Below are 24201 nucleotides of genomic sequence, written 5' to 3' on the forward strand. Positions count from 1 at the left end.
CTCATCTACTGTTTATTATTGTCTGCTTTTCCTCTGGTTAYTAAATATGAAGTTTTGTTCCCAGAGTTTGTTCCAACTGAGGATTCACTGTACAATCAGCACCTTATGGTACATAAATACAAATAAAAATCAATTGCAGAAAGCTTGAGCTGTAACATTCCAACAGAGTCCATGAGAAGTGGATTGAAGATCAAAAATGTGAGTATAGTAGTACTTCTTTCTCACTGCACTAAATTGGTTATATTTTTGCCAAAAAGTTACTGTACATAAATGTACCTGCCTTACCATATAAATAGAAAAATCAAGTTTTGATGGGATCCGACGTGGGGATGGGTGAATGCAAAGATCAATACAAAAGTGGGCCATGTTAACAGGTAGCCTAATGGGTTTTGAAAGCTTTCATAAAGTAACTTCCAAGCACTGACACTGACCGCTTCAAAATTACTAAATCCAGTGAGAGCCCTATTACTGTTTTTCAAACCCTGTAATTGAAATAAAAGTTTTAAGTTGAGGCAAGAAGCATCAGTATTTGTTTCACAGCAACTTCGTGTTGGATGACCACAGTAGTTGGCTAACCTTCTCCAAAGAATATATTGATTGTAGAACGCCTGCTTCTGTAAAGATAATTTGGGCACTGTTGGAGTTGCTTCTATCAGCCTGACATGACCAAACAGGAACTGCACGTGCTTGGTGTCCTTCCAGGCCAACCCAGGCAATGGCCAAGCGCAGCTACCTGTCACACATCTCACCACTGATGTGTCAGCAGGTTTGATCAACTTCAGTGCCAATGGCTGTTGTGTACCTGTTGGAGGCAGGGCAGGCTCTCTGAGTGCTGCCACACGGCTGCTGCACAGGCAGAAGGTGGAAAGAAATGCATGTGGTTTCCCTCTTTATTTCCCATTCCTAGACTTTTGGTGGGTGATTTAAATACTGCTCAAGGTGGACAACACTGATTATATTTGTTAATACAAGTCAGCTCTTTACATAGGGGTTTTTGGGGTGTTAACCTGTATTTTGAGCACAACTTCAATCTRAGGAGATGATTCCCTAACCTGAACATGCCCTTGGACATGCACAYATAATGGAGCAGTGACTCATGAAATGACTGAATTTGGGCCTAGGAATCACAGAATTTTAGGAAAAAAGGAGAACATATTTGTTTTGTATGAAATGCAGCACTTAAAAGTTAMTTTTATTGAGAAGAAAATCCCCACATTTCTGAAAGTCAGTGGAAAAAATAATTTATTGCAACTTCTTTATCACATTAACATGAAACATTTATACATATATAATTTGTGCTGATAAGATATAATAGATATAGACAACTTTTTACATAAAAGTAATTGCACTGTCCTATTTTATAATGTAAATACTCAGAAAACATCAGATAATAATGGATATTATTTGCACAAAAATGCTCTGTACACTGGAGCTATGGAAGGTCTATGTAGCTGAAATCTTGACTGCTTTCACCAACCATATGAGCTGGTCAAATAAAAGATACTAGGTCTCCTTGCAAGCCCTATATCTCTTAATTATGGGTTATGTCTAGAATATTACCAGATCCTTCCAAGGAATGAAATAAGATCCTTTCTGAAAATTAGGGGGARCAAAACAAAAAGGCAATCCTGATGAGCCTCTCCCAGTGGGTGCCTTTCAATTCAGGGGGCACTATCAGGAAAGAATCTGAGCATTATAGGTAGTCTAAAACTGTCCAGCAATCTACTGATAACAAGGCTACTTAATTTACTTAATATAAATCCATGACACACACATTGTAAGTGAACAGCATTGCAGTAAAAATACATTGGCACATGCTTCAAATGGTAATATCAGACAAAAAACTGCCTCCTTTTAGTATAGAAAATGCATATATAGTGTCTAGAAAGGGAAAATGCAGACAGTGCATCAAGTGTTACTCACAGGATGAATGTAAAGCATGATGATAGCAGAACTAAATCTGAATGACAACATTTATACAATAGTTATCATTACGATGATTTATGTGTTATTGTTAATTTTACATTTTTTTAGGTTCATCATTCTTCCCAACAATTGAAATGTCTGGCTTTCCAAAGTGTCACTGATTCACACAACTCTTACACTGCAGAAACGAAGATGAAGAGCATGGCTGTGAGGCACCAGATAGAAATGGCAAGTGTATTACAAAATGGTATTTGGTATTAGCTAGTGGTGAGAAGGGCTGCATGACTGACGCACACGGATACATATAAAATATAAGCCCAAGATACATGCTCACCGCAGAGATAGAACAGCACAACACACTAAGGCAAGAAAAAAAGATCAAAGTCAAAAAATAAAAGACAAAATCAGCATGAGACCCTAGAAGAAAATGGTGAAGATGATTTCAAGACTGGGACACAAGACAGTGATATTGCACGTGGCAATGGGAGATATGCAGTGAAGTACCAAGTAACACCCACAAGAACCTTGGTGCCTGACCCGCTCCTTGGAGGCAGTGATGCCCCCCATGCAGCGTCCTCTTCCTCTTCCCTCAGCTCAGAAAGCATCTGGCTTTGCTTCCTTGTATGCATGCAAGCAAAATTGGAAAGTGAGGGAATTTCTCCAAAGCAACAACATGGGGGGTCAATGCAGTGACAAAATATATGCAACAATATGTATTTATTATCAGTAAATTATAATAAAATAGATCACTGTTAGCACACACATTCCTTCTGCATGTAGGTTTATATAGAAATGTATAAATTCCCACGTATCCCTTGAATAAGTATCTAAAAATAGAACCAAGATTAAATCTTTGTGTAAAGTGAAGTGATTACTCYAAGGTAATCAAAGGCAAAAACCTGAGTTTTGCCTGTGGACTAAAACTATTAGTGTAGCCTATGCAGTGCCAGAAATAAAACTGGAAACAATTTAGAAAACCTTAGAGAAAAGCTCAGTGCAACTTCTTGTGAAAATGTGCAGGGAGAGAAAGAGAATGAAGTGTACTTTAAAGGATTATCTTCTCTCAGCTTTCGAAATCACCTCTGATAAAACGATCATCTGTATCATTACCAAATAAATGTATCCTAGTCTCCTCTTGAAATGCTACAATAGAAAGTGACTGGGAGATGGGAGAAGTTCCTCCACGCATGAGAATTATAGGTATATCTGAATTCAGGAATTAACAAAAAATATCAGAAATAAATTACATGAAGCAAATTGAGAGTCTGGTTTCAGACTCTGAGTGCAACTGGACTATGACTTTTAAAAGCTGCTGAAAACCTGCCTGGCTGTACTTCCTGCTGTGCATCTTTCTGCCTCCATGTCCCCCTATAGGAAGCCAGATTATTACACAGTACCACCACCATGGATCTCTCATGGCTGCTGCAGGGATTAACAAGCCAACAGCTCTACAAGATCTCTAGAACAAAATTGCTATGTTGAAAATACTAAACTATCTAAAATATATTTTCATATTAAGCTGGTGTGAGGCTGGAGCAAGGAAAATACCTATCGGACTGAGTATGCCTCTGAAGTATTACATTTAAAATTAAAATGTGTTCTTCTATAAGACATAGAACATAACTTATAATGCAGAAAAAGGTCAAAGGTGTCTCCCTGAAATACAGTTTAAACATAACTGTACATCTAAAATAATGGCAGCCACGTGAAATCATAGTTAATCTTGCAGCTGACACAAAAGAACTTAGAAATTACTATCAAAAATGGCACCCAGAATATTATGACAAATAACATACACTGAAATATAGAATTCAGCTGAGTTAAAGTACACTCTCCCTTGGAGTTCAATACTGGGGGTTATCATTAAAAGGTCAGTGGTAATAAACAGTCTACATCTTTTAAAGAGTATGAAGTGGTTTAACTTCYTAAATTTAATTTCAGAAGCATGTGATAATTTCAAAGCATAAATAATTTCTTGTGACTTAAAAGGATTATTAAGCATTACTTGAGTCATGGGGAGTTATATTGAATTATATTATTTTGCTCTAGTGTATTTTTAAAATAAAAAATTAATTATCCTAAGTTTCTTTCTTTTCATATAAATTCAGGATAAAATTCAAGCTACATGAATTACTTTTACTCTTTCCTACCTGTCTGCAATAGGTGAAACTGTCTGCAGCAGCTTAAATCATCTGGTACACAGTAACCAGATTACGTGTCTAAATTTGTAGTGCTCTTTGAGTCTAAATCTCATTGACTTCTGTTGGGATTTAGGTTACTAAGTGCCTAAAGTTCTGAAACTGAGGCATAAGCTCCATTGCCTTGAAAATACTTTACCCTATGTCTTTTTGAGAAAAGCATTAAGGTTCATATGTCATTTAGAAGACATTTTTTACACCTTGTATATTTTTAAACTAGGACCTCTATCATGCAATGATTTCTGAGCAAGCAGATCCTTTTGGGGATAACAAACCACACATATCAGGAGGGAAGTTGGCTCCAAGTGGTTGCTGGAGTGTTGCCTAAATATTGGAAGGTACATTAATTCTCACTGCAAGAAAGCAAATGGTATTTTTTTCAAGTGGTAACAACCAGACCTCTCAGATAAACAGAAACAGACATTATATTGCAAAATCTAGTACAGTGGAGAAATCTGTAAGAAGATAGAGGCATAAATATTTCAACACCTTGCATTCCCTCTAGGACTTTTCAAAATACAAAAAGTATTCTTTCAGGGACTGTACACACTCCAGAAACAAATAATCAAGGGCTGCTGTAAAGACAGTAAATGCATTAATGAAAAAATGGTGTACAAAACGGTTCACTTCTTCTAATGAACATTTAGTTTTGCAAAAGCAAAAAGATCTCAGTGGTTTAGATTAAATTTGTGGTATTTATGCCTTATTAAAAAAAATACAGTGATTAGTCATACCTCTGTCTCTGTACTCTTTCTGGACAGAAACCAAACCTGCATTGGTTCTTTTTTACCCTTCATAGAAACTGGACCCCTGTACTCCAGGTGGAACTGAGGATCTGAATTTTCCGGAGTCATAAGGCACCTGAAATAGAGAAAACATGTAAATTTATTTGTTATGCATGCATGTGCTGTATAAAATATTAAACATGCAACAGATGCACACTATAATGCACCTATTTCATAAGAACTCATGTACTTAAACAAGGTGCTGATGAGCTCCTGTCATTATCACCTCTAACGACACTTCGACATTGCACTGACAAAGGGGTTTCTTTTAAAATGTCAGTGTCAATAAATCACTCACCTGTAAGTGTACTCAGAGACATTGATCTTCCCCTTTTCTCCAGTAGTTTCTGTTCTGCTTGTTAGATTGACAGTATTTCCAAAGAGACAGTAACGTGGCATCCTTTGGCCTATGACACCCGTGACTACCTCACCAGTGTGGATTCCTATTGTTATCTTTAGAAAGAAAAATAAAGTTTGAATACTCAAAAATTAACATAACTAATTTGATGTTTCTGCCTAAATATAGGTATTATGTCGCTTCTATCCAATAGTTTAATTAACATGCACCAGTCCTGCTTCTTCAAAGACTTTGTTTCGCATTTTTCTGTCATGTTTTTTTTAATGTAGTGTCACAGCCCTGAATCTCACAGGAAACAACAGCTCTCATGTGCTGATTCCCCTGACATGCACCATGACATGCTGTTATCGCATATTCAGAAAGAAAATAATTGGTAAGAGTGGCAAGCTCTGCAGCTCTGTGTTTAATGAGCACTCAGAAGGTGCAGAAATGGGTGGTACAGGTGAAGAAAAAGGCATCACAATATGTTGCTTATTTTCATAAGCAACCAACCATTTCACAAGCTCAAGCATCCATAGTTTATATGCATCTAAGATATAGAATAGGGATTTTGAGATGTTCATTCTTACAGTACCTGACAGTGCTAGGTATTAGGAGGAACAATGTTATTCATGTAAATAGAGATATACACCACAAGTTTTACTTATTTTGCCCTGAGTGTATTCCAAGGAGGACAGATTAATGCAGGTTCTCTGATTCTGCATTAATCCCACAGCACCTTTATAAAATACCAGTGAATGTACTTCCACTACTGCACATCTCTGCCACTATTCATTGCCATAAATTCTTATGGAGCTGTTCTTTTTAATGAAGTATTTTCACTTGCTGACTAAAGGATCAGAAGCATGATCAAAATATCAAGGAGGGAATACTACTGCTCTGTTCACTGCAATGAAGGAGACCCAGCTAATAAACAGTATTTGACGTGCAGAGGGGATTTTTTTTTTCAGAAATGATTAGGAAACAAACACGTGTGATGTGGTCCAAGTTCAGTCCTTTAAAAGATTAGGCACAATAATTAGCTCTTAAGGTCTGGAAGACTGAATGCAGCTCTTCATATTATTTCTACAGATCTGCCTAAGATCCATAAGAAGGCTTGTACAGACTAGGACTTTAGCATTACCATATTTCAAAGCACTCATGACATCAAAGAACRAGTTCTTCATTCAAACTCACACATTTACTAACCTGTACAGGTTCACCATCTACTTGAACTTGGCCTGCTATTTCCATCATATCCAATGCCAGGTGGCAGATAGATCGTGCATGATGAACGCAAGGCTCTGGCAGGCCACTCACTGTCATATACTTGTCACCAACGGTTTCCACCTACCAAGACATACATTTTTTCCATTACTTTGTTAACTTGTGCTTCGGAATGCTAGAGAGGATGTACTACTACCTTCAAGACTGCTTGCCCTTTTAAATAGTTTCCCTTCTTTTTGAGCATCCAATTCCTCCATCTCTGTTCATTACTGAAAAGAATTTAAAGTATTCCAAGAACATAACAAATTAAAATGACTCTAAGATTAACTGAACTCTTCTGCGGTCTTTTAGTTTCTGTGTATACTGTGTTTTATTTCTGTCTTGTCGACTCACATCCTTAATTTACTTGGTTCAGGACAGAAAACTGATTTCTAGTAAAAGCTAGGAATGAATTTTACACTCAGAAGCACATATGCATATTCATGTCATATATATGGGGTACAGCTTTAGCCTTGCTATCAGACATATTTGCAACTACCCTTCATTTCCAGTAAAGCAGTGAAATTCACATTGGAATAACTGACTAGTAATTCACAATCAAGGCAGGCAAGTATATGGCTGAAAAACCTAAAGCTCAAGATGAGCAGAACTACAAAAAGCTTCCAACAGGATCTAAAATCTGCTAAATGTGCATATAGATTTATATATCCCTCTAATAGTCATCTTTAGACTTATATCAGGTAATATAGTTCAAACATCTCCTATATTGTAGCCCCCAAAAATTAAGAACAGAGCTTTCAAAGTGTCAGTCATTGTAGGATTTGTGATCAAAAAGAGGATGTAACTCCTGGCTCTGAAAATGAACCAAAGTTACATGCCACTTTAGATTTTACAATTTTAGAATATCCTTTTTCTTAAAAAGAAAATGCTGATCAACATGTTATGTTGGTAAAATAAGCAATTAACGTGAGGTTTTATCATTAAAGACTGAGAACATAGAAAGCTTTTCTTCTCTCTTTTTATTTTTTTAAGCATAAAGTTCAATGGATAGAATAGATTGAAATGCTAGTAAAGTACTGAAAAGTCGCAGATTAAATTACTTGAAAAGCTTCTGTTTACCTTATAAACAAAGGGATTCCTTCGCGAATCGGTGAGAATATCAAATCTCGTGTAAAGATCATTGAGAAGGTTGACAATCTTCATTGCTCCCTCCCCAGAGGCGTGCTTACTGCAGAAGGTGTTGAAGCCAACGATGCCACTGAAGAGAATGGTCACGTTGTCGTAGCGCTTAGCTGGAACCGGGCGCTTGTGCCTCAGCTCATTTGCCACTGATGGTGGTAGGACAGAGTACAGTAATCTAGATATTTAAGGGAAAAAAAAAGGGATAAGCAAAGCAAAAAGCAAGTGGAGAAAGGTCTTTACATAAAAAAAAATATATTATGTTAATAACTCCTATAGGGTTTATGGTATACTGGCATCATTCAAGAGTTAGTGATATAAAACTGATTCTACTGAAGTATTTGATATTTGGGAAGCAAGAAGCAAACTACCTCAGGATGTCTAAACTCCATGACATTCCAAAGTTATTAATATGTCTAACTTGCCAACTAAATAAACATGTATTATTCATTCTTCTGACACAACCCATTAATAGTGCCTCACGTTATTTCTGCTTTAACATTTTTGTCACATCCTCAATTAATGATTTTGCTCACARAACCATAAAAGCTGCTGAAAAAAGAACTTGAAGAGAACACACAATTCTCCACCTCTGACCCACTCCTGAATTGCTAAGCGTTTCCTCTTCTGTTGAGAACATTGCTCTTAGGGTTTAATGCATTTTTTTTCCAATTCCATTAATAGCCATTAACACTTGCAAATAAAATCTGAATTACACACACAGAGCTACTCCCAGATGGATTCTGRCAGCTCTTCATCTGCAGTCTTTAAGCACGTTTTCCATCTTCTTATTCCATCTTCTACATCCAAATAGTCAAGATGAAGAACTCCAAATGCTTCACAAGCTCTGAGCATCATGTGGGTAGTTTCCTGCACAAGCTCTCATGAGTTGCCTTGGTTTTTATTTTATTTTATTTTATTTTAGTTCACTATTGCATCAGTTATAAATACTGAACACTTTTGTCGCATAATATAGCAACTGACACTGTCTTTTCTAGTGTCTCCCAAACAGCTTAGAATTCCTGAAGATAAAACGGCTTTATAGAGTAAGTCAACAGGAATGAATAGAAAAAATATTTTTAGGATTCTTTGCTCTCCAAATCCCTCATCTATTCCACTTAAAATTAAAAAGAAAAAAGAAATTGTAAATGAGTTTAATAGCAAACAAATGTTAATTTTACTACTAAGCRAGCATAAATCACAAGAAATCTTGCTGTTACAAAGATGGGAACTATGTTTTAAACATGAAAATTGACCATCAAAATCTATGCTTATCACAAATGTTTATTTAAGGTGCTTACCAATAGGATTTGTTCTGAGCTCTATTTTTAGATAACAAATGATATTTTTAATTAACAAATGATACAGCATATGTATTATGCCAAGATCTGTTTTTATGGAAAATTATAAAATACATTTTTATAGGGAGCTAGAAAATCAAATTTCACAGCAGTAGTCCGTGGCAAAACTTGTACTACTTTTGCAGGTTATAAGAGAGTAAACTCTGATTATTCTTTCTGCCATTTTCACATTTTTTACATTTTTTTTCCATAAAATTACACGCATTTTTTTCATCAGTTCACTTCTTACTGTCCAGCTCCAATCACTCTCTCTTGGGGAGCTGAAGGACCTCGAAATTATAACTGAATTTCTGCAGCATCATCACTTGTGTGTTAGTCCTGGCGACTGGCCTTGGAAACAAAGTTTTTCTGTTTCTGTTAATTTGTGATCATGCTGGTCCAGAAAGAGAAAGTCTGTAGGTGGTTTACAAAACACTGTCAAATAGTAACATTCACACAATCATTAAATGAATCCAGATAAAGAAATGGCACATAAGCAAAAAGTTTGAAAAAACACTGCTTTAGGTCATTTGTGAAACAGAAAAATGATTGTCCCTTCAGAGTTCCCTTCCTTATTGAGGAAGGAATCATCAAAACACCTGTGCGTGTAACAGACTGCAGATGCTCTCTGACAATCTAGCTTCAAAATAACACTACAGGACAGAAAAAAAAAATCCTTTCTTGACTCTAAAATTATTGGCCCTGAATATCTCGTACYGTTTTTCCAGAATTTTTCATTTTGGGGGGGAAAACTTAGCTATAAATAATACAAAACATTGCTTCTTACGTGTCTGTCTTTTTCTTCTCATCTTCCAGGGCCCGTAATGTGTGCTGCAGCCTGTCAGTGAGGATCTCAAGTTCTTGAGTCAGTTTATATTCCTCTCTGAACTGTTCTCCCAAAAGCACCAGATCCCGGGTAGCATCATGCAATGGAATATCACTCAGGTATAAACCTCTTCTGGTTAAATCATCCAAGTTCATCACACTGTAACATGGAGCAATCTATTACAATACATATGGAGCCTGGGTACAATTGAACTTACCCAACATTTAAAATTCAGGAACATTTAAAATTCAGATCAATAGCAGAGGCTGGGCCTAACTGTGAAAAGATTATGCTTTCTAGTCATCAGAAACGTTGTACAACAAATCAAAATGTGGAATATTTTGTGTTCACGTGTGCCAATATATGGCTCTTGATTTTTGTGTTTGGATATAGAATTCTCAGTATGAATTTTTTGAACTCACGAAACACACAGTCCTCAATATCCAAATGAAGGCAAGATGATAAGACACTCTCTCCCATTTCTTTCTTCTTCCACTCTGTATCATTTTTGACTTAGAAGATTAATATATTGTAACTGTGCAATCCAGTGTGTTGGTTCAACAAGCTGTTAGTTGAAAAAGTCCTCAATTCAATGCCTATTTCAGTCCCTTCTTTACAAGTATCTCTTCACTATTACATTGAAACTACTGTAAAATAATACAACAGGGAACTGAATTAAGAGTGATAACCTTAGCAATATCAGATTAATATCAGACTAAGAAATAAGAGGCAAATTTGTTAAAAATCACTGATTCTTGAAGAACTCTCATTCTTAAAGATTGAGCCAGAGCACTTTAAAGTTTATATGGAATTATTTAATAATTAGTCAAGTTCTAATATTTAAATATTTCTCCTGCTTTTAGTATAAATCCATCAAAGTTGGATCAGTGTTTGAGATGAATTATTCTGCATTCCTATCCTTATAAGTTCCTTCCTATCCTTACCTGCACTGATGGGCAATCACGTTAGTGGCTGCAAAATCAAAGGCAACAGTAGAGAACTCTTATAGCTTGAAGTACCTTGGTGAACAAAGGAAAAGAATGGAGTCTGCTTCTGGCAAGTAGATCATTTGACCCTTCAGGCGTAAGCAGCTGATTTCTGTGCCAGTCAGTTCATCTTCACACTCTAGCTTTTCTACATCCAAGAGCCCTTCCTGGTAATGAAAAAGTCACAGTCACCGTATAAGGCTAATGGTATGCATATAACTCATCAAGTTACATATGCAAATGCCTTCCCCATAAAGGCAATCAGAAAGTTAGAAGAGAGTTACAAAGCACAGACTACATTTAATTTATCATTTCACCACTTGGTGGTGAATTTATCATTTCACCACTTATTTTATTGTGACTAACTACCTCAGGCAGTATCATATCTTTCTTTACCTTCATTTTCACTATTTCTTGTTTTCTTCTGTGTGATTTCCTCCCACTTGTTTGACAACAGGATTGCCTGTTCTGTCATGTTCTAGCTGTGCTGGGGAATATCTCTAAAGAAATCTTGTTGGTCTCTCAGGTACAGTTTTCTATAAATAGGTGCATTTACATAGTAGGTACTGTTCTACACACTGCACTGGTTTATACTGCCTGCCTCCTCTCTTGCCTTGTCTAGAAAAAAAAAGGCCACAAAAATGCACRTGAATTTACAGGCCCAGGGGATGATATTTTCCATTTGTCTCCTATATCGTTGTGAACAGTACAATTACCCTTCTGTACTTATATGCCTACACATAAGAGGGTGGCCCTTTACAGAGACAACATGAGAAGCATAGGCATTACTCCATTCCTATAAAGTGCATCATTCCACTGCTACACATAAATTCACATCCCTTACATTTTTGGGCTCAAGACTCAAAAGGGACTCAACTTACTACTGTGCAAAGTATTTTCTCTGAAGAGTTCTGAGTTTTCAGCACTTACTCTTATCTCTCCAAAGCACAGTCATAGAAAAGCTAAGTCTGTCTAGTTACCTTGGTCCTCAGTACAAAGACAGTGTTGATATGTGAGAGGATCCCATGGAAGCTAATATCAATATGAGGCCGAACCAAGGAGAAAACTGACAACAGACTGCAATTCCCTGGCTGCAGCTAAAAGGTAAGCAACAATAAAACATAAAAAATAGTCAGTTCACATATAATGAACAGAATACTTATACTCAGTTTGCTTAGATGACAATAGCAAATAAAAGAGAATATATACTTTATAGATTTGTCCACTAAAGCACAAGGATTTTACACTAAGGCTTTCGCATCAGAAGTGCACTGACTTCAAAGTGCAATTCTAATCTTCACTATGACATTATAAAATTGCATTGGTCTGTTTCACTGTTGCATTGGTTAGCTGTCAAGTAACTCCAACTTTACAGGAAAAAGAATAAAAATGTTTGGTAGTGCTTTCTTCCCAAACTTGTCTTTCAATAACAAGCCATGTTCCTTTATGCATCATCTCTGATAATAAGGATTCTAATGAGGCCATTATTGAAACTAAGAATTATAGTTGTTCAGTAATGTCACTGGAAAAGTCTTGAGGAGCTACTTAGAAAGCTCTTCTTTCAAATCCCTCTTCAAAACCCAGAAAGAAAATGTGTAGCAAATAAAAATATAAATAAAAATTACATTTTAAAAAAAGAGGAGAGTGCACTAACTGTCCTCAGTCAGAAACATAGCACAGAAATGTATCACTCATGACACTTGTGATGCACAGGCCAAAAGAGTACATATCCTCTTCTGTTAGGTTGCAACTGACAGTTATACAATGCTAAAAAGCCACCAAATATTTGTTATAGTCAAGTAAAATATATGTAGACTAATTATCTGCTGCTAAATTATATAAGTAGCATGTGCAAGTCCATTTCCTGACTCCYAAACCAAGYTGCAAAATGTGTCTTGTCCACAGTAGAGAGTCACCTGCCACTTTTATAGCAAATATATTTGGACTGGGCATATTCCAAAAAGAATCAAGCATCAAGGTAACACCTCAGTTGTGTGGGTGATCAGGTATTGTCTGCTCAAGTTTATTTCTTGGTCACTTTATGGTCACACTAGGGATATATTCATATCATATTCATAGGGAAAAGGATTGACTAGAAAAGGGCTAGTTTTCATAGTCCTTTTTCAAAAAAGAGCAGCACTATATAGCAAATATACAGTCACATGAGAATGTTATTTACATAGAGAATTCTAGAACCATTCAATTAATCTTTAAAATAAATCTGCTTACCACGTAGCATAAGAACCCTTTAGGACTACTAATGTATGAGAATCATCTAACCTGTGGAAGGACTCTGTATATAGCGTTACCACACTGGGTGACCACCAGATCTCTGTCAAATATTATGTGGAAAGGAAACGCCTTGCAGAAAGTATAGGGACTGATGCGAGATTCTTGGGTGCCATTTTCTTCAAATCTGTCGAGGTCTTCGTAGTAGTCCTCCTCTTTAGACTCTTTCTCTTCAATTAAAAATTGAATGTGGTCACACTCCTCATTTCTCTGTTGAATAACCTAGAAAAATGAGGGAAAAAGATCAAAAGACTGCAATCCCTGCTACTCAGTAATAATTGGAATGTTATGAAAATGGAAGTACATTACAGCTTTAATCAAAAATGACATTTGCATCTCAAAAATCTCTAACAAGTATTTCTGATTTTTAATCATCTTTATAATTCCAGTGGAATAATTATGCCTTTGATTAGTCACAGTTGCTCYTTGCAAGAAAAGCATATTGAAGATCCATCAAATATGACCTAGAAAGCATGAGATGTATATCCTAGAACCAGGTGTTCAGGCTCCAGCTATGCTTGTCTTTCCTAGCACGCACACTAGACATGGGGACTCCCTGCCCTCCTTCCCACCTTTGAACAAACCTGCAGCAAGTCTTCAATTATGCAAAATGTGTGAATCYTGATTCTGATGAAGCTGTAGGCAAGGTCAGTAGCACAACAGCAGGTCGCACTGACAATGGGCTGGGCATGCCACAGCCAGCCAGARAAGCAGACGGAGCAGAAGTTTCCATTTGCATCCTTAACAAGATCAGGTCCAGTAGTTTAAAATTAAAATTAAAAGCAATTATAATATTCTCCCAGCTGCATTCCATACTAAATGAAATCACAGCAAAATCAGAGTCATCTGCATCAGCTGCATCTCAAATAAATGTTTTGAATATCAAAAATACTCAAAATAAAGAAAAATAAGAATAGGGATCTTTTTGTTTCGCAGAGAGAGTCATGTATTGCAGTATAAGTAAAGCAAATATCTAAGGGAACAACATAATTTACCTTGAGAGGCCAAATTCACCTCTTCTCAAGCCTAATTAGATTTAATGACTGGAACAGAACAATTCTATTTACACAGTATTGTTTAAGGGCAATTTTCTGGAACATGTTGCGCCTGATTCTATTTTCACAGAGACTGATACTAAAGTCTCTGAAGCAAAAAATACAAAACAACAACAACAACAAAAAAAAAAACACAAGAAAAACAGACAAAACCCCAGAAAACAAACGACCCTCCCAACTTTTAAGCATCTAAGGCATTCTGACTCTGCACTTACACATAATGTAAGCACACATGTGTTAATAGCTGCAATATGAAAACAGAGGAATGTAGATGCATGCAAGCACTGTAATGCATTTGCTAAAACCTTTAGCTTATTAAACATTTCCCCTCTGTGACTCAGTCATACTAACTGATGTGTTGGGGAAAGCTAATACCTCTCTTTCTTTCTTTCATTCCATTTAAATGTAGCTGTGTAGAAGAACAAAACAATACTTTATTGCTAAAAGATGCTTAACATAGGGATATAGCCTTCCTGGATCTCCTCTTCAACTGTTCCTTTAAGGCTAGGAGAGAGACTTTCTGGAAAGCCATTTGGAGCAGAAGCTCAATTCAGGAGCTCTGCACCATGTGCTCGATTCTCTAGTGGATTAGCTAAGTAACATGGAGAAAGACTGACATACTAAAGCTGCCAGATAATGCAGGCACCTAAAGCTGGACATGCAAACCAGCTCAAATGTTAATGATGGAGAGTATTTTCCCTAAAAATGCARTGGTGATTACTTGGCAGTGGGTGGCAAAAGGGATGGGGAAATTTTGAGTAGTAAGAGGAACGTGTGGCAATCATTTGATGGAAACAAATTATGTGGGTTTGTCTAGGAACATGGAGCATAATAAATGTGAATGCAAGGCTTAAAAGGCCTCTTCCTCTGTCTTCCTTTAGATCATTATTCTTGGACCTATGAGAAACTGTGGCCACAATGAGGGCTGAGAGAACCTAGTTAGAATCTGAGCTTCTCATTCATATGCATACACCCAGGCTTTTTATTTTTATTTTTATTATTATTATTATTACTACTACTACTACCACTACTACTATTGTGGCCAAGGATAGCTTAGATCATACACAGTAACTTTTTCCAAATTCTACACAGCTATCACTAGAACTCAGCTATGCTTCCAGATGATTTCCAGAGTCTTAGATCTCATTTGAAAGAGTTACTTTTGCCATAGCTGGAAAAAAAATACATACTCTGGGTGAAAATTTCTTTATTTGGCAAAGCAGTCCTAAAAATCATTTTTTAAAATCTAGTACTTTTTAAGGAAATGTCTAGATTAACAGCACATCATTTCCCAGCAGTATCATTAGTATCATCTAAAGACTATACTAGTACTCGGCTACCGGACTGTACCTGGACTTAGATGTTTTCCTGGTACTGCACTGCACCTTTCCCCACATCCCATTTTTATTAGAAAGTAATGATGCTCCAACAAACAAAACTCAAATGCTCAAAAAGAAAAAAACAGATCTGCTACATGCTTCAAGGAATGTCTAGMCAATGCTGAGATCTGACCTTGCAGAGACACCGCAAGCTTTCACAGTGTGGAAGTCAGTCTGTTACCCGACATCCTGCTTTCCTAGATGAAAAATGTGCCAGCAGCAGCACAAAGCTGCAAGACTCCCATGTCAAATGAACTTCAAGTTTATTTACAATGCTATTTTTGACTACACTTCAGGGCATCTAGAAGCACTTGTTATTTTGGCGTATCACATTAGTGCAGCAAATGTACAACATGCCAAACACACGGAAATGTGTCAGATTTACAGGAGAGCCACCGAGCCAGCTGCATGCTCCCGGTAAACCCAATATGCTGGTGATAATAGCAGATTTACTAAAYTTGGTTCGGATCAACCATGCCGAGACCCTTATTAATAGCAGCTATAATCATATCTTTCTCCAGGCTAAAAGAGCTACTGATTCATCCTTAAGTAACTCGCTACTGGATATGGAATTTCATGAYGTCTTTCATGTCAACATTTTTCATGCACCAGCTACTCTACCTACCTCATGATTCTACCCACCAGAAACCGCTTACAGCCTCCTCTTTTCTGAGGCATCTGAGATGGAGACAAAACTCCATCCTGAAAAATTTGAAGTATCTTTCCACCCTTAAATATAAAAAGCCATCCTAAAAGTGCAGTGAGGTATTTCTCTCCCATAGAATAACATGAATTTTCTGCAAATACCATTCAATTTTAGGACCTAAAGTCTAGTCATTTTTCCTCATGTTCCTTGAGCTTTTAAATTGTGAGCCAATATAAAAACAACTCTTCTGGCCATAACAGATTAAATTCTACTTTCACCCTTGTAGATACACCCTGTTCAAYCTAATTAGCCAGATACTGAATTGGCATAAACACTTTTGAGATTTTAGCCAAACTAGTTTGGAGTAAAAATAACTTGCACAGATCTTGACAAATGAAAGTGCAGTGACAGCAGTGATCAAGACAGGAATCACAYCTAATTCTTCTGCCTCCCTCTGTGGTCCTAGCTCATAACTGTCATCAGCTCACCACGCTGGAGAGCTCCATAACAGGTATAATTACCATAGCAGTTGCAGTTAAAAAAAGAAGACAAATCACTCTTCTGCTTTCAAAAGGAATGTACAATATCTAACTGGTTACTCGCCTGTGTTTCCCATAAGATGCATCTTCAGAACATTCCCTTGGTTAGCCAAGCGAAAAGCCACGACAATATTCCAGCATAGGACAATGCAGGCAGCGTCCAGTTCAAAGAACATTTTAAAATGACTTATTAGTTTATTTGATGAACCTCACTGAGGAATTAAATTAAGCAGTATCATTATTTGCCTACATGCAACAAGCTAAGTGAACATATGCCATCTATTAACTTTCCCTGATGTACCTGCAACATGAGACAATGCTACACACTGGTAGACTAACATCTAAACTGGTAGACTAACATCTAAATGCCCAGAAAGGGATAGAATGTCTTTGGACAGGGCCTATTCCTTCACTTTGTGAAGACTTATTCAGAATCAGCCATTTAAAGCACAACACAGGACAAATTTTTGACCTCTAATCAAAGCTGACTGTTTAATGTCACTTGACAAGTTCACAGCTGTCCCAGGGTGGTCCTGAGCCAAAGCAGTTCACTGTAGAAATGATATTGTCTTTAGCTTTGCACACCAAAGGTTAAAGCTGCAGAGATGTTTCCAGATGGCAGCTGGTTTCAAGGCAAAGACCCTCTCACTGTCTCAGTCTCTCAATGTCTGGCTCATACCACTTGCCCTCCATGATAACTGGCTGCCTAGGGAGTTTTTAAGTCATCTCCTCAGCTGGGCACATTCTAGCTTTGTTTTCTCATTGCCATTAGTAATTAGAAAAAGCAGAAGTTATCATCCTGTCAAAGATTTCCTCTTGCTCTTTCCGAGATATTGTAAAAACTCTTTTTGATATTGTAAACAATCTTCCCTGCTTGTCTAAAAGGCAGATTTTTATGGCTTACTGTCAGATAATAACAGGATTGCAAAAGTGTGTTTTCCCAACAGAGTTTTTTGTTTTGATTTGTTTTTTTTTTATTATTTTTATTTTTTACAACACTCTTCATTGTCCTTTATCATTTGTAGCCCTGAGAGAATCTCTGTTGCTGACTTTACCTTCCCAGCTCGCCCACATTTATAAATGAACTGCTGTGATAAGTGAAGCAAGGGAAGGCACAGCCAGAAGGCTACAAACAGAGATCTCATGCCAAAGCTGGTAACCAGCTCTGGGAACATTTTYAGTTGTCATCCTGAGCCTGGTAGCCTGGCAGAATTATCACTGTGTTTCCAAAGTCAGGAAGGATTGTTAGGACAGTCTGAARAATGGTATGTTCCTACCTCTATTCAGCTAAAATGGATTAAAGTAGCAAATAGGAAGAAGAGGCAAATTGCATTTGGATTGTTTACCTGATTCATTTTGACTTAGGCTTTCCTGAACTATTTAACTGAAACCCAGAACCAGGTTCATACCAAATTGCTAACACAGTTCAGAGACAAATTCAGATTCTTTTCATGCCTTCAGTATATACAAACCCTAGGTCTAAAAAGAAAAAGCATGTTTCCCAAWGGTCACTGTTCTGGAACATGAAAGTCTTGCCCTATTTTACAAGGACTTGCCCTATTTTACAAAGACTATTTTACAAGAATATATACATAATGGTTTCTGGGTGAAAATTTTTCTTTCTTTTTTTTTTTTCCTTCTGTTTCTCCATCCAAAGAAACAATATGAACCAAAACAAGAACAATATTATTTTTGTTGGTATTTCTCTTTGTCATAGGATGATGAGATTCCTTAGATTTTCTTTTCCCTTGAGAGGGCAAACATTGGTAATGTCTGTAAATTCTATTGTTGTAGGATCTCTCAAAAACAAAACAACCAGGCCCGTGGTCCAAATAAACCATGAAAGCAAAATCTAAGCACTTAACGAAATAAAAGCTTTACCATTGTAAAAGATCAGYTCAGCTCAGGTACCACCTTCACAAAGACTGGTGATGTGTAAGCCACCTTCAAGCAAAATTTGATTAAAAAGCTCAGAAAAATGAGAAGACTTAGAAGCAATCTGTTCTCAAGTAAACTAAAGTAAGCATTTGCGCTAAATAGCTGGAGAAGAAGAGTGGGCAATAAAGTAATTAAACATCACTTTGCAGATACTCACTTGACACTAGTATAAAGAAACTACTGAGAGATTTTAATAAAATAGTCCCATGTAAGGTAAGTCAAATCAAAGGTAAATTGCTTGAATAAATGGACCTATGAGAACAACTAGAAATCTCAGCATTCTTCTTGCAAGTAGGAAGGCACCTCCCATAATAGCACCAGAAACAAGGCTAAGCACTGAGGCTCTTATCAGTTCCTAACTCAATCCTTCCTTAAGCAAAACGCTAACTACAGTCCATAACAAGCCTTCATAGAGGAAAAGGCAATAGCTGCAGAAACTTAGGGGATGAAAAGCAAACCTATTTTTATTATGCTTTGCCATTTCAAACAGTGCATTACTAGCAGTGTGAAACATGCAAACCCTCATTTGCTAAATTACGGACCAAGGGACTGAGATGAAAGCAAGCTGYCTGCCTTTTTTTTCCTGTTTTCATTTGTCTTAACACTATAAAACTATCCAGGTACAATAGCAGACAACCATTTTGCTGAGGTTTTAATATGTTCACTCTGCAGACATTAATGATTAATAGTTGACCTCCAGTGCAATGAAGGGAGACTTTCTTTGTCTGTGTGGATTAGCTGCAAAGTTTGGCACTCTCACCGTACAGAAACAGAGTAGCTTTTTATTCCTGGCATACTTACCACTGAAGTTATTTAGGAACTACGGTGCAAAGTACTTTTTAATGTCATTGTACATGTTAAAGGCTAGGCTTTATTATCCAGCAGAGAKGAGACAAAGTTCAGAGTTGAAGGCACATGACTTTCTGATGGTGGTAAGGGAACAATATTTCATTAACAAACACATTTGCAGGGTAACTGGCTCAATAAAATAGAGACAACATGCACTTTCTGCAGTTTAGAAGTAGTATCAATTTTTATGGGTATATATGCTTTTGGCTCAGACTGAAAGAACAGCTTTTAAATTAAACTCTGTGCCCTCTTACAATAGCTCAGACTGATACTGTTAAATTTCTGCTTAATAACAGTATAATTGCAAGATCTCTAGRAAACCACAATAAAGTTGAATTAAAAGTAAATTTATAATCAATATTTAAACCTCTTTGGAGCATTTATTGCTTGTGAAAAGTACTAGATGGATATTAGTACTGTCCAATACAATCTTCTCAACAAAATAACAGGCTATGGAGACTATTTGACAAAAGTATGCTTTGATAACTGCTTTGAACAGCCCCCGTTTCTTGCCTTCCCCACGTATCACTTCTACCTTTGCAGTAGAAATGTAGGATGACTAGAGAATAATTAAGAGAAAAAAAGCTTACTCTAGCTGCTTAGACTCTTGTCTACTTGATGAAAAGTATTTGGCATTACTTGCAAAATTTCTAACACTATGCTTTTATATTACTCTATGTATTTATATTAATTTTTCTCCAGACCCAAGACTAAGTATACCTTCGATCATGCTCTAATTTTATATATGCGGAGCCTGTGGTAGTGATCAATTAATTCTTTCTTGCTCTACATAGACACAAATCAAAGGCTTCATTTGAGATTATCAACTGACTTAGCACACATGGCTCCATGTAAACTGCAACTCAGAACACACAGTAGACAGTAAGAAATATACACCAAATTTGAAAGGAAGTAGACAAAAAAGTGCTCTAATAGGTCAGTACTTAATTTCTGTACCTGTCTTCTCCTTTTCTGAAGGAAGGGGCAGTGASCTAAACTGTTCCTGATTGGGCCTATTTGTAAATTAGTGCTGGACTTCTCAGCACAGGGCTGACCTGCCTCTGAAACAAACCAAATGATGGTGGCTCTTCCTGCACCAATACTTCTTCGTTTTTACATCATCTTATTTATATTTTTCTTTTTTTTTACAACAAGCACTGATTATGATTCAGATGAAGGTTAGAGATTAAAGAACAGGATTGTTAAGCAACGTGAGATGCCATGGTCTGCAGTTGATATAGGAATTTGTTCAAAATCTTGACAGCTAGGGTCCCGTAGAAAGAACAAAGGATGCAGCAATAATGGTAATGATGGTATGTGTACRTGCCGTCGTACCTTCATATCTATTTCTGTACCGTGGATCTGTTGAGCTACCGTTTTGATGATTCCAATGACAATATCCTGAAGACCTTCTCTTTCTGAATAGTAGTGCAGAATAAGTCCTTTCCCCTTCTCTGCATCAGTGCACCTAAAGGAAGGGGCTCGCATACCTGGGTAAATGGTAGCAAGGTGGTCATGCAGAGCATCCAAGTTCTGGAATAAGAAGGTAAAAACGTGATTATAGGGCATTCGTATAGTAGTTTTAAAGAAAATAAMTGCATGTCATGTCTAATCTGGTTAACCTCCTTTTCACACTGGATACATTGTGCATTAGMTGAATTATTTCTAGAACTGTCTTAATAGCAGCCCTCTCAGGTAGCTTRCAATGTTCTTCCTGCCTGCTGTACAAACGTCTGAACAACAAATGGCATCCAAAGTAGCACCAATATAAATTACTCTAGGCCATGAAGACTCAGACCTGACTATGCTGTATTTCAAAACACTCAGATGATTAAAGATCGCAGACCTCATGTGTGTTTCTCAATCCTGTTCATCATTCATTTTCCTCCCTTCCTAATTCTAGTCCTTAAATCTCCTTTTCCTAAGTGAATTTAAGTGTGCAATACAAATAATCATGTCTGTATAGCCAAAATTTTCCCCCCTTATTCTGAATGAAACAGCAGGCTAGTTCTGACACCACAAACAGCCAGTGCAAGTTTTTAAGGTCTAACAAAGTTACAAACTCTAAAGTAAAGATTTAAATAATTAAAAGGCCAGGCTGAAATGCATACTTCTTTGAGATAAGATTAAAAAAAAAAATAGAACACATAGAATATATAAACACATCTGAGCTATTGCAAAAGAATGTTTCATAAAAGGTTCAAGAAATGGAAAAAAGACTTTCATTTTTCCAACTCATGCAATAGACATTTACTTAACTTTAAATTTTGGCAAAACAAATTACTACCTGGACATGAAAACTAAATGAGAAATTGACAGGCAGAATTTATGAAGAGATTAAAGAGATGGTGGGATCAAAATGACATCCTAACTCTACCTTCTATTATGAAGTAATTACCCTGGATCCATGTTTCTGTCTACTGAATAATGTTTTAAGACAGAAAGCTCAATTGGGTTTGCTGAGCAACATTGCAGCCCAAGTAACCAGTTACCTATGTTGTTAAATAAATGCAATTCCTTTATCTCTTAGGCTCAAAACATTACCACATATTTTAAACATTGTCCCTCACCTCCAAAGTCATTGTTAGCATCAAGTTTTGTGTATAGTTTTATGCCAGCCCACAGAGTAAGGAAATGAAAACATTTTCAATGTGCTGTCTGGGTCATTCTCCACCTTTCACAAGCATCTGATGATCATCAAAGTTGGAAAGTGTGCTGAACTTATTTCCTGTGAGCTGTGAGGTGTTCCAGCAGCTGCCTTTTCTCTTGGGATGCTTCCAGAGGAAATGAGGCTCTTATAAATGAATTCCGTAGGATGCACTCAGCCTGGAACATCCTCCTCCATTTTTTTTTAGTTTGTTTCAAATTCATGTTTTTGTTGCTATATCAACACCTCTAAAGTAAAACTTGAAGAAGGAAGAGTCTGGGACTCATTTCATCCCAGCTGTTAGTGGGCATTGAAGAGAGAAAAGATAAAAGTGCAATGCCTGCACACAAATTCTGAAAATCTTGGTAGGATTCAAGACAATGAGATTGAAAGAGACTGCTCTGAAAGAGTGTGGATGAGGAAAAAAAAAACCAAACAAAAAGCACACACACACACACAACACAAGAGAGCTAACTAGCTCCCAGATAGTAGCCCAAAATCTCCTTCATCAGGTGCAGAACTACCATTTCAGTGTGTGCTCTTAAGAAACATCTGGTATATGTTGACTTTTTGGAAAAAAGCTCGTAGGGGATACACAGAAAAGGTCGGCAATCTTCCAGCCAGAAGTCAACAACACCTGAAGAGTTTCAGAAGGAATTTGCTATGGGAGAAGGCCAATGTCAAGCACATTTTTTTTGTAAAATGGGTGTCTAAGTATGAAAATTTAWCTCCAGTACAAGTGTTGCACAGGAGCTCCACTGTGCAAGACCACTTTGCCACCCTTTTAACCCAGTATTGGGGGATCTTACGCCTATACAATGAGAAAAGTAATTCTTGTAACATGCCCTTCAGTTCTGACTCTGCACACCTGGACCTGAGGACGGAGCCAGTATGTCCTGGAATCATTTCCCAGCCCCRGGAGTGTTCTTTTCTTCCCCTGCATACAGATCACAGGGTGAGGAGGCAGCTTAACCGTATGCAGGTCCTTGCTCCAACACAGAGCCCAGAAGCAGTGGAGACGTGTATACGGATCAAGGAGTGACAAGCACTCCCCAGTCTTGCCCAAGTCTTTAGAAACTGTCATTGTCTTCTCTGACAGCCATGCTTATTCCTTGTTTTATTTGCTCCTTTCTAAATTGATATTGCAATTTTTGGAAGAAAAATCACCTTTTGTGGGCCAAAAGAGCTATCGGGTAAAGTTCTCTCATCAAATTCCTGGCTCTGAGACCACCCAGACATCTGTCAGAGCCTGTGCTGGGATCAGAGACATTTTTTCTAGGGCTGCTGAGTGCAGTGACCAGTTCCCTGGTGAGACGTGAAGGGATCTTGGAGCAGGAATGAGCAAGGACCACTGACCCTAAAACAGGCAGGTCTGGRCCTGTCTGAAAGTAATCAAGTTGTGACTGGCACCTGACATATCCAGATCTGCCAGTTAGGCCTGCGCTGTATGGCATTGCTGGAAACATTTCYAAAAGTGGAATTAACTTGCTTATATTTATTGCACTGCAATTACAATCAATTACATAGCCAAGTAAATGACTCCCTAAATGGGAATGTATTAACCACTACTCCAGTGTTTGATTGATTTTCTTTCAAGGGAAAGCTACTGAACATAACATAAAAGTACACTTGGGATTTCTTAGAAGGCATTTCCTTTCACACCACATTTTCTGGCATAGCGTCTTTCATTATGATTTGTGTTTTTTCCAGGCSTGTATTTTTCAGAAAGAGCATAAATATTGGTTTTGGTTGTGCTCTCTTTTCCTCCTCCTTGAAGCTTGAAGTACCTGTATTTCATCTACAGATAACCTAAATTGTCTCCGAGATACCAAGGGAAGTAGAATATAAATGTCAAATTTATTTTCACAGGCTTTACAGAAAATGAATTCCTCAATTATTTCATAAATCCTGGGCTCAGTACAGATTTCTAGATGCACCTTATACCTTTTGGAACTATCTTTATTATGTATTTTAAGATTCTTAGGAAAGTTCAGCACAATAAAMTCCATCTGTAAAAAGGTTTATTTTTAATAGGTATATAAATCAGTTTCCTGA

At 37.1% G+C, this 24201-nt stretch overlaps 1 protein-coding gene across 1 annotated transcript in view; it reads right to left on the minus strand.

Moving 5' to 3' along the window:
- Positions 1 to 1536: 1536 nt before the first annotated feature.
- Positions 1537 to 24201, minus strand: part of GUCY1B1 (guanylate cyclase 1 soluble subunit beta 1) — a 37543-nt gene continuing 14878 nt past the window's right edge. Inside the window, exons 5-14 of the mRNA XM_026041609.1 lie at positions 20835 to 21032; positions 13085 to 13315; positions 11785 to 11901; positions 10838 to 10971; positions 9780 to 9977; positions 7593 to 7830; positions 6456 to 6596; positions 5208 to 5362; positions 4859 to 4985; positions 1537 to 2544 (exon numbers count right to left, since the gene is read on the minus strand). Of these exons, the coding sequence (XP_025897394.1) occupies positions 2521 to 2544; positions 4859 to 4985; positions 5208 to 5362; positions 6456 to 6596; positions 7593 to 7830; positions 9780 to 9977; positions 10838 to 10971; positions 11785 to 11901; positions 13085 to 13315; positions 20835 to 21032 (1563 nt within the window). The 3' untranslated portion in view covers positions 1537 to 2520. The remainder of the gene's footprint in view (positions 2545 to 4858; positions 4986 to 5207; positions 5363 to 6455; positions 6597 to 7592; positions 7831 to 9779; positions 9978 to 10837; positions 10972 to 11784; positions 11902 to 13084; positions 13316 to 20834; positions 21033 to 24201) is intronic.

Source organism: Nothoprocta perdicaria, unplaced genomic scaffold (assembly GCF_003342845.1).
Source record: "Nothoprocta perdicaria isolate Ctin4 unplaced genomic scaffold, notPer1 scaffold_29, whole genome shotgun sequence".
In the NCBI taxonomy this organism is placed as follows: domain Eukaryota; kingdom Metazoa; phylum Chordata; class Aves; order Tinamiformes; family Tinamidae; genus Nothoprocta; species Nothoprocta perdicaria.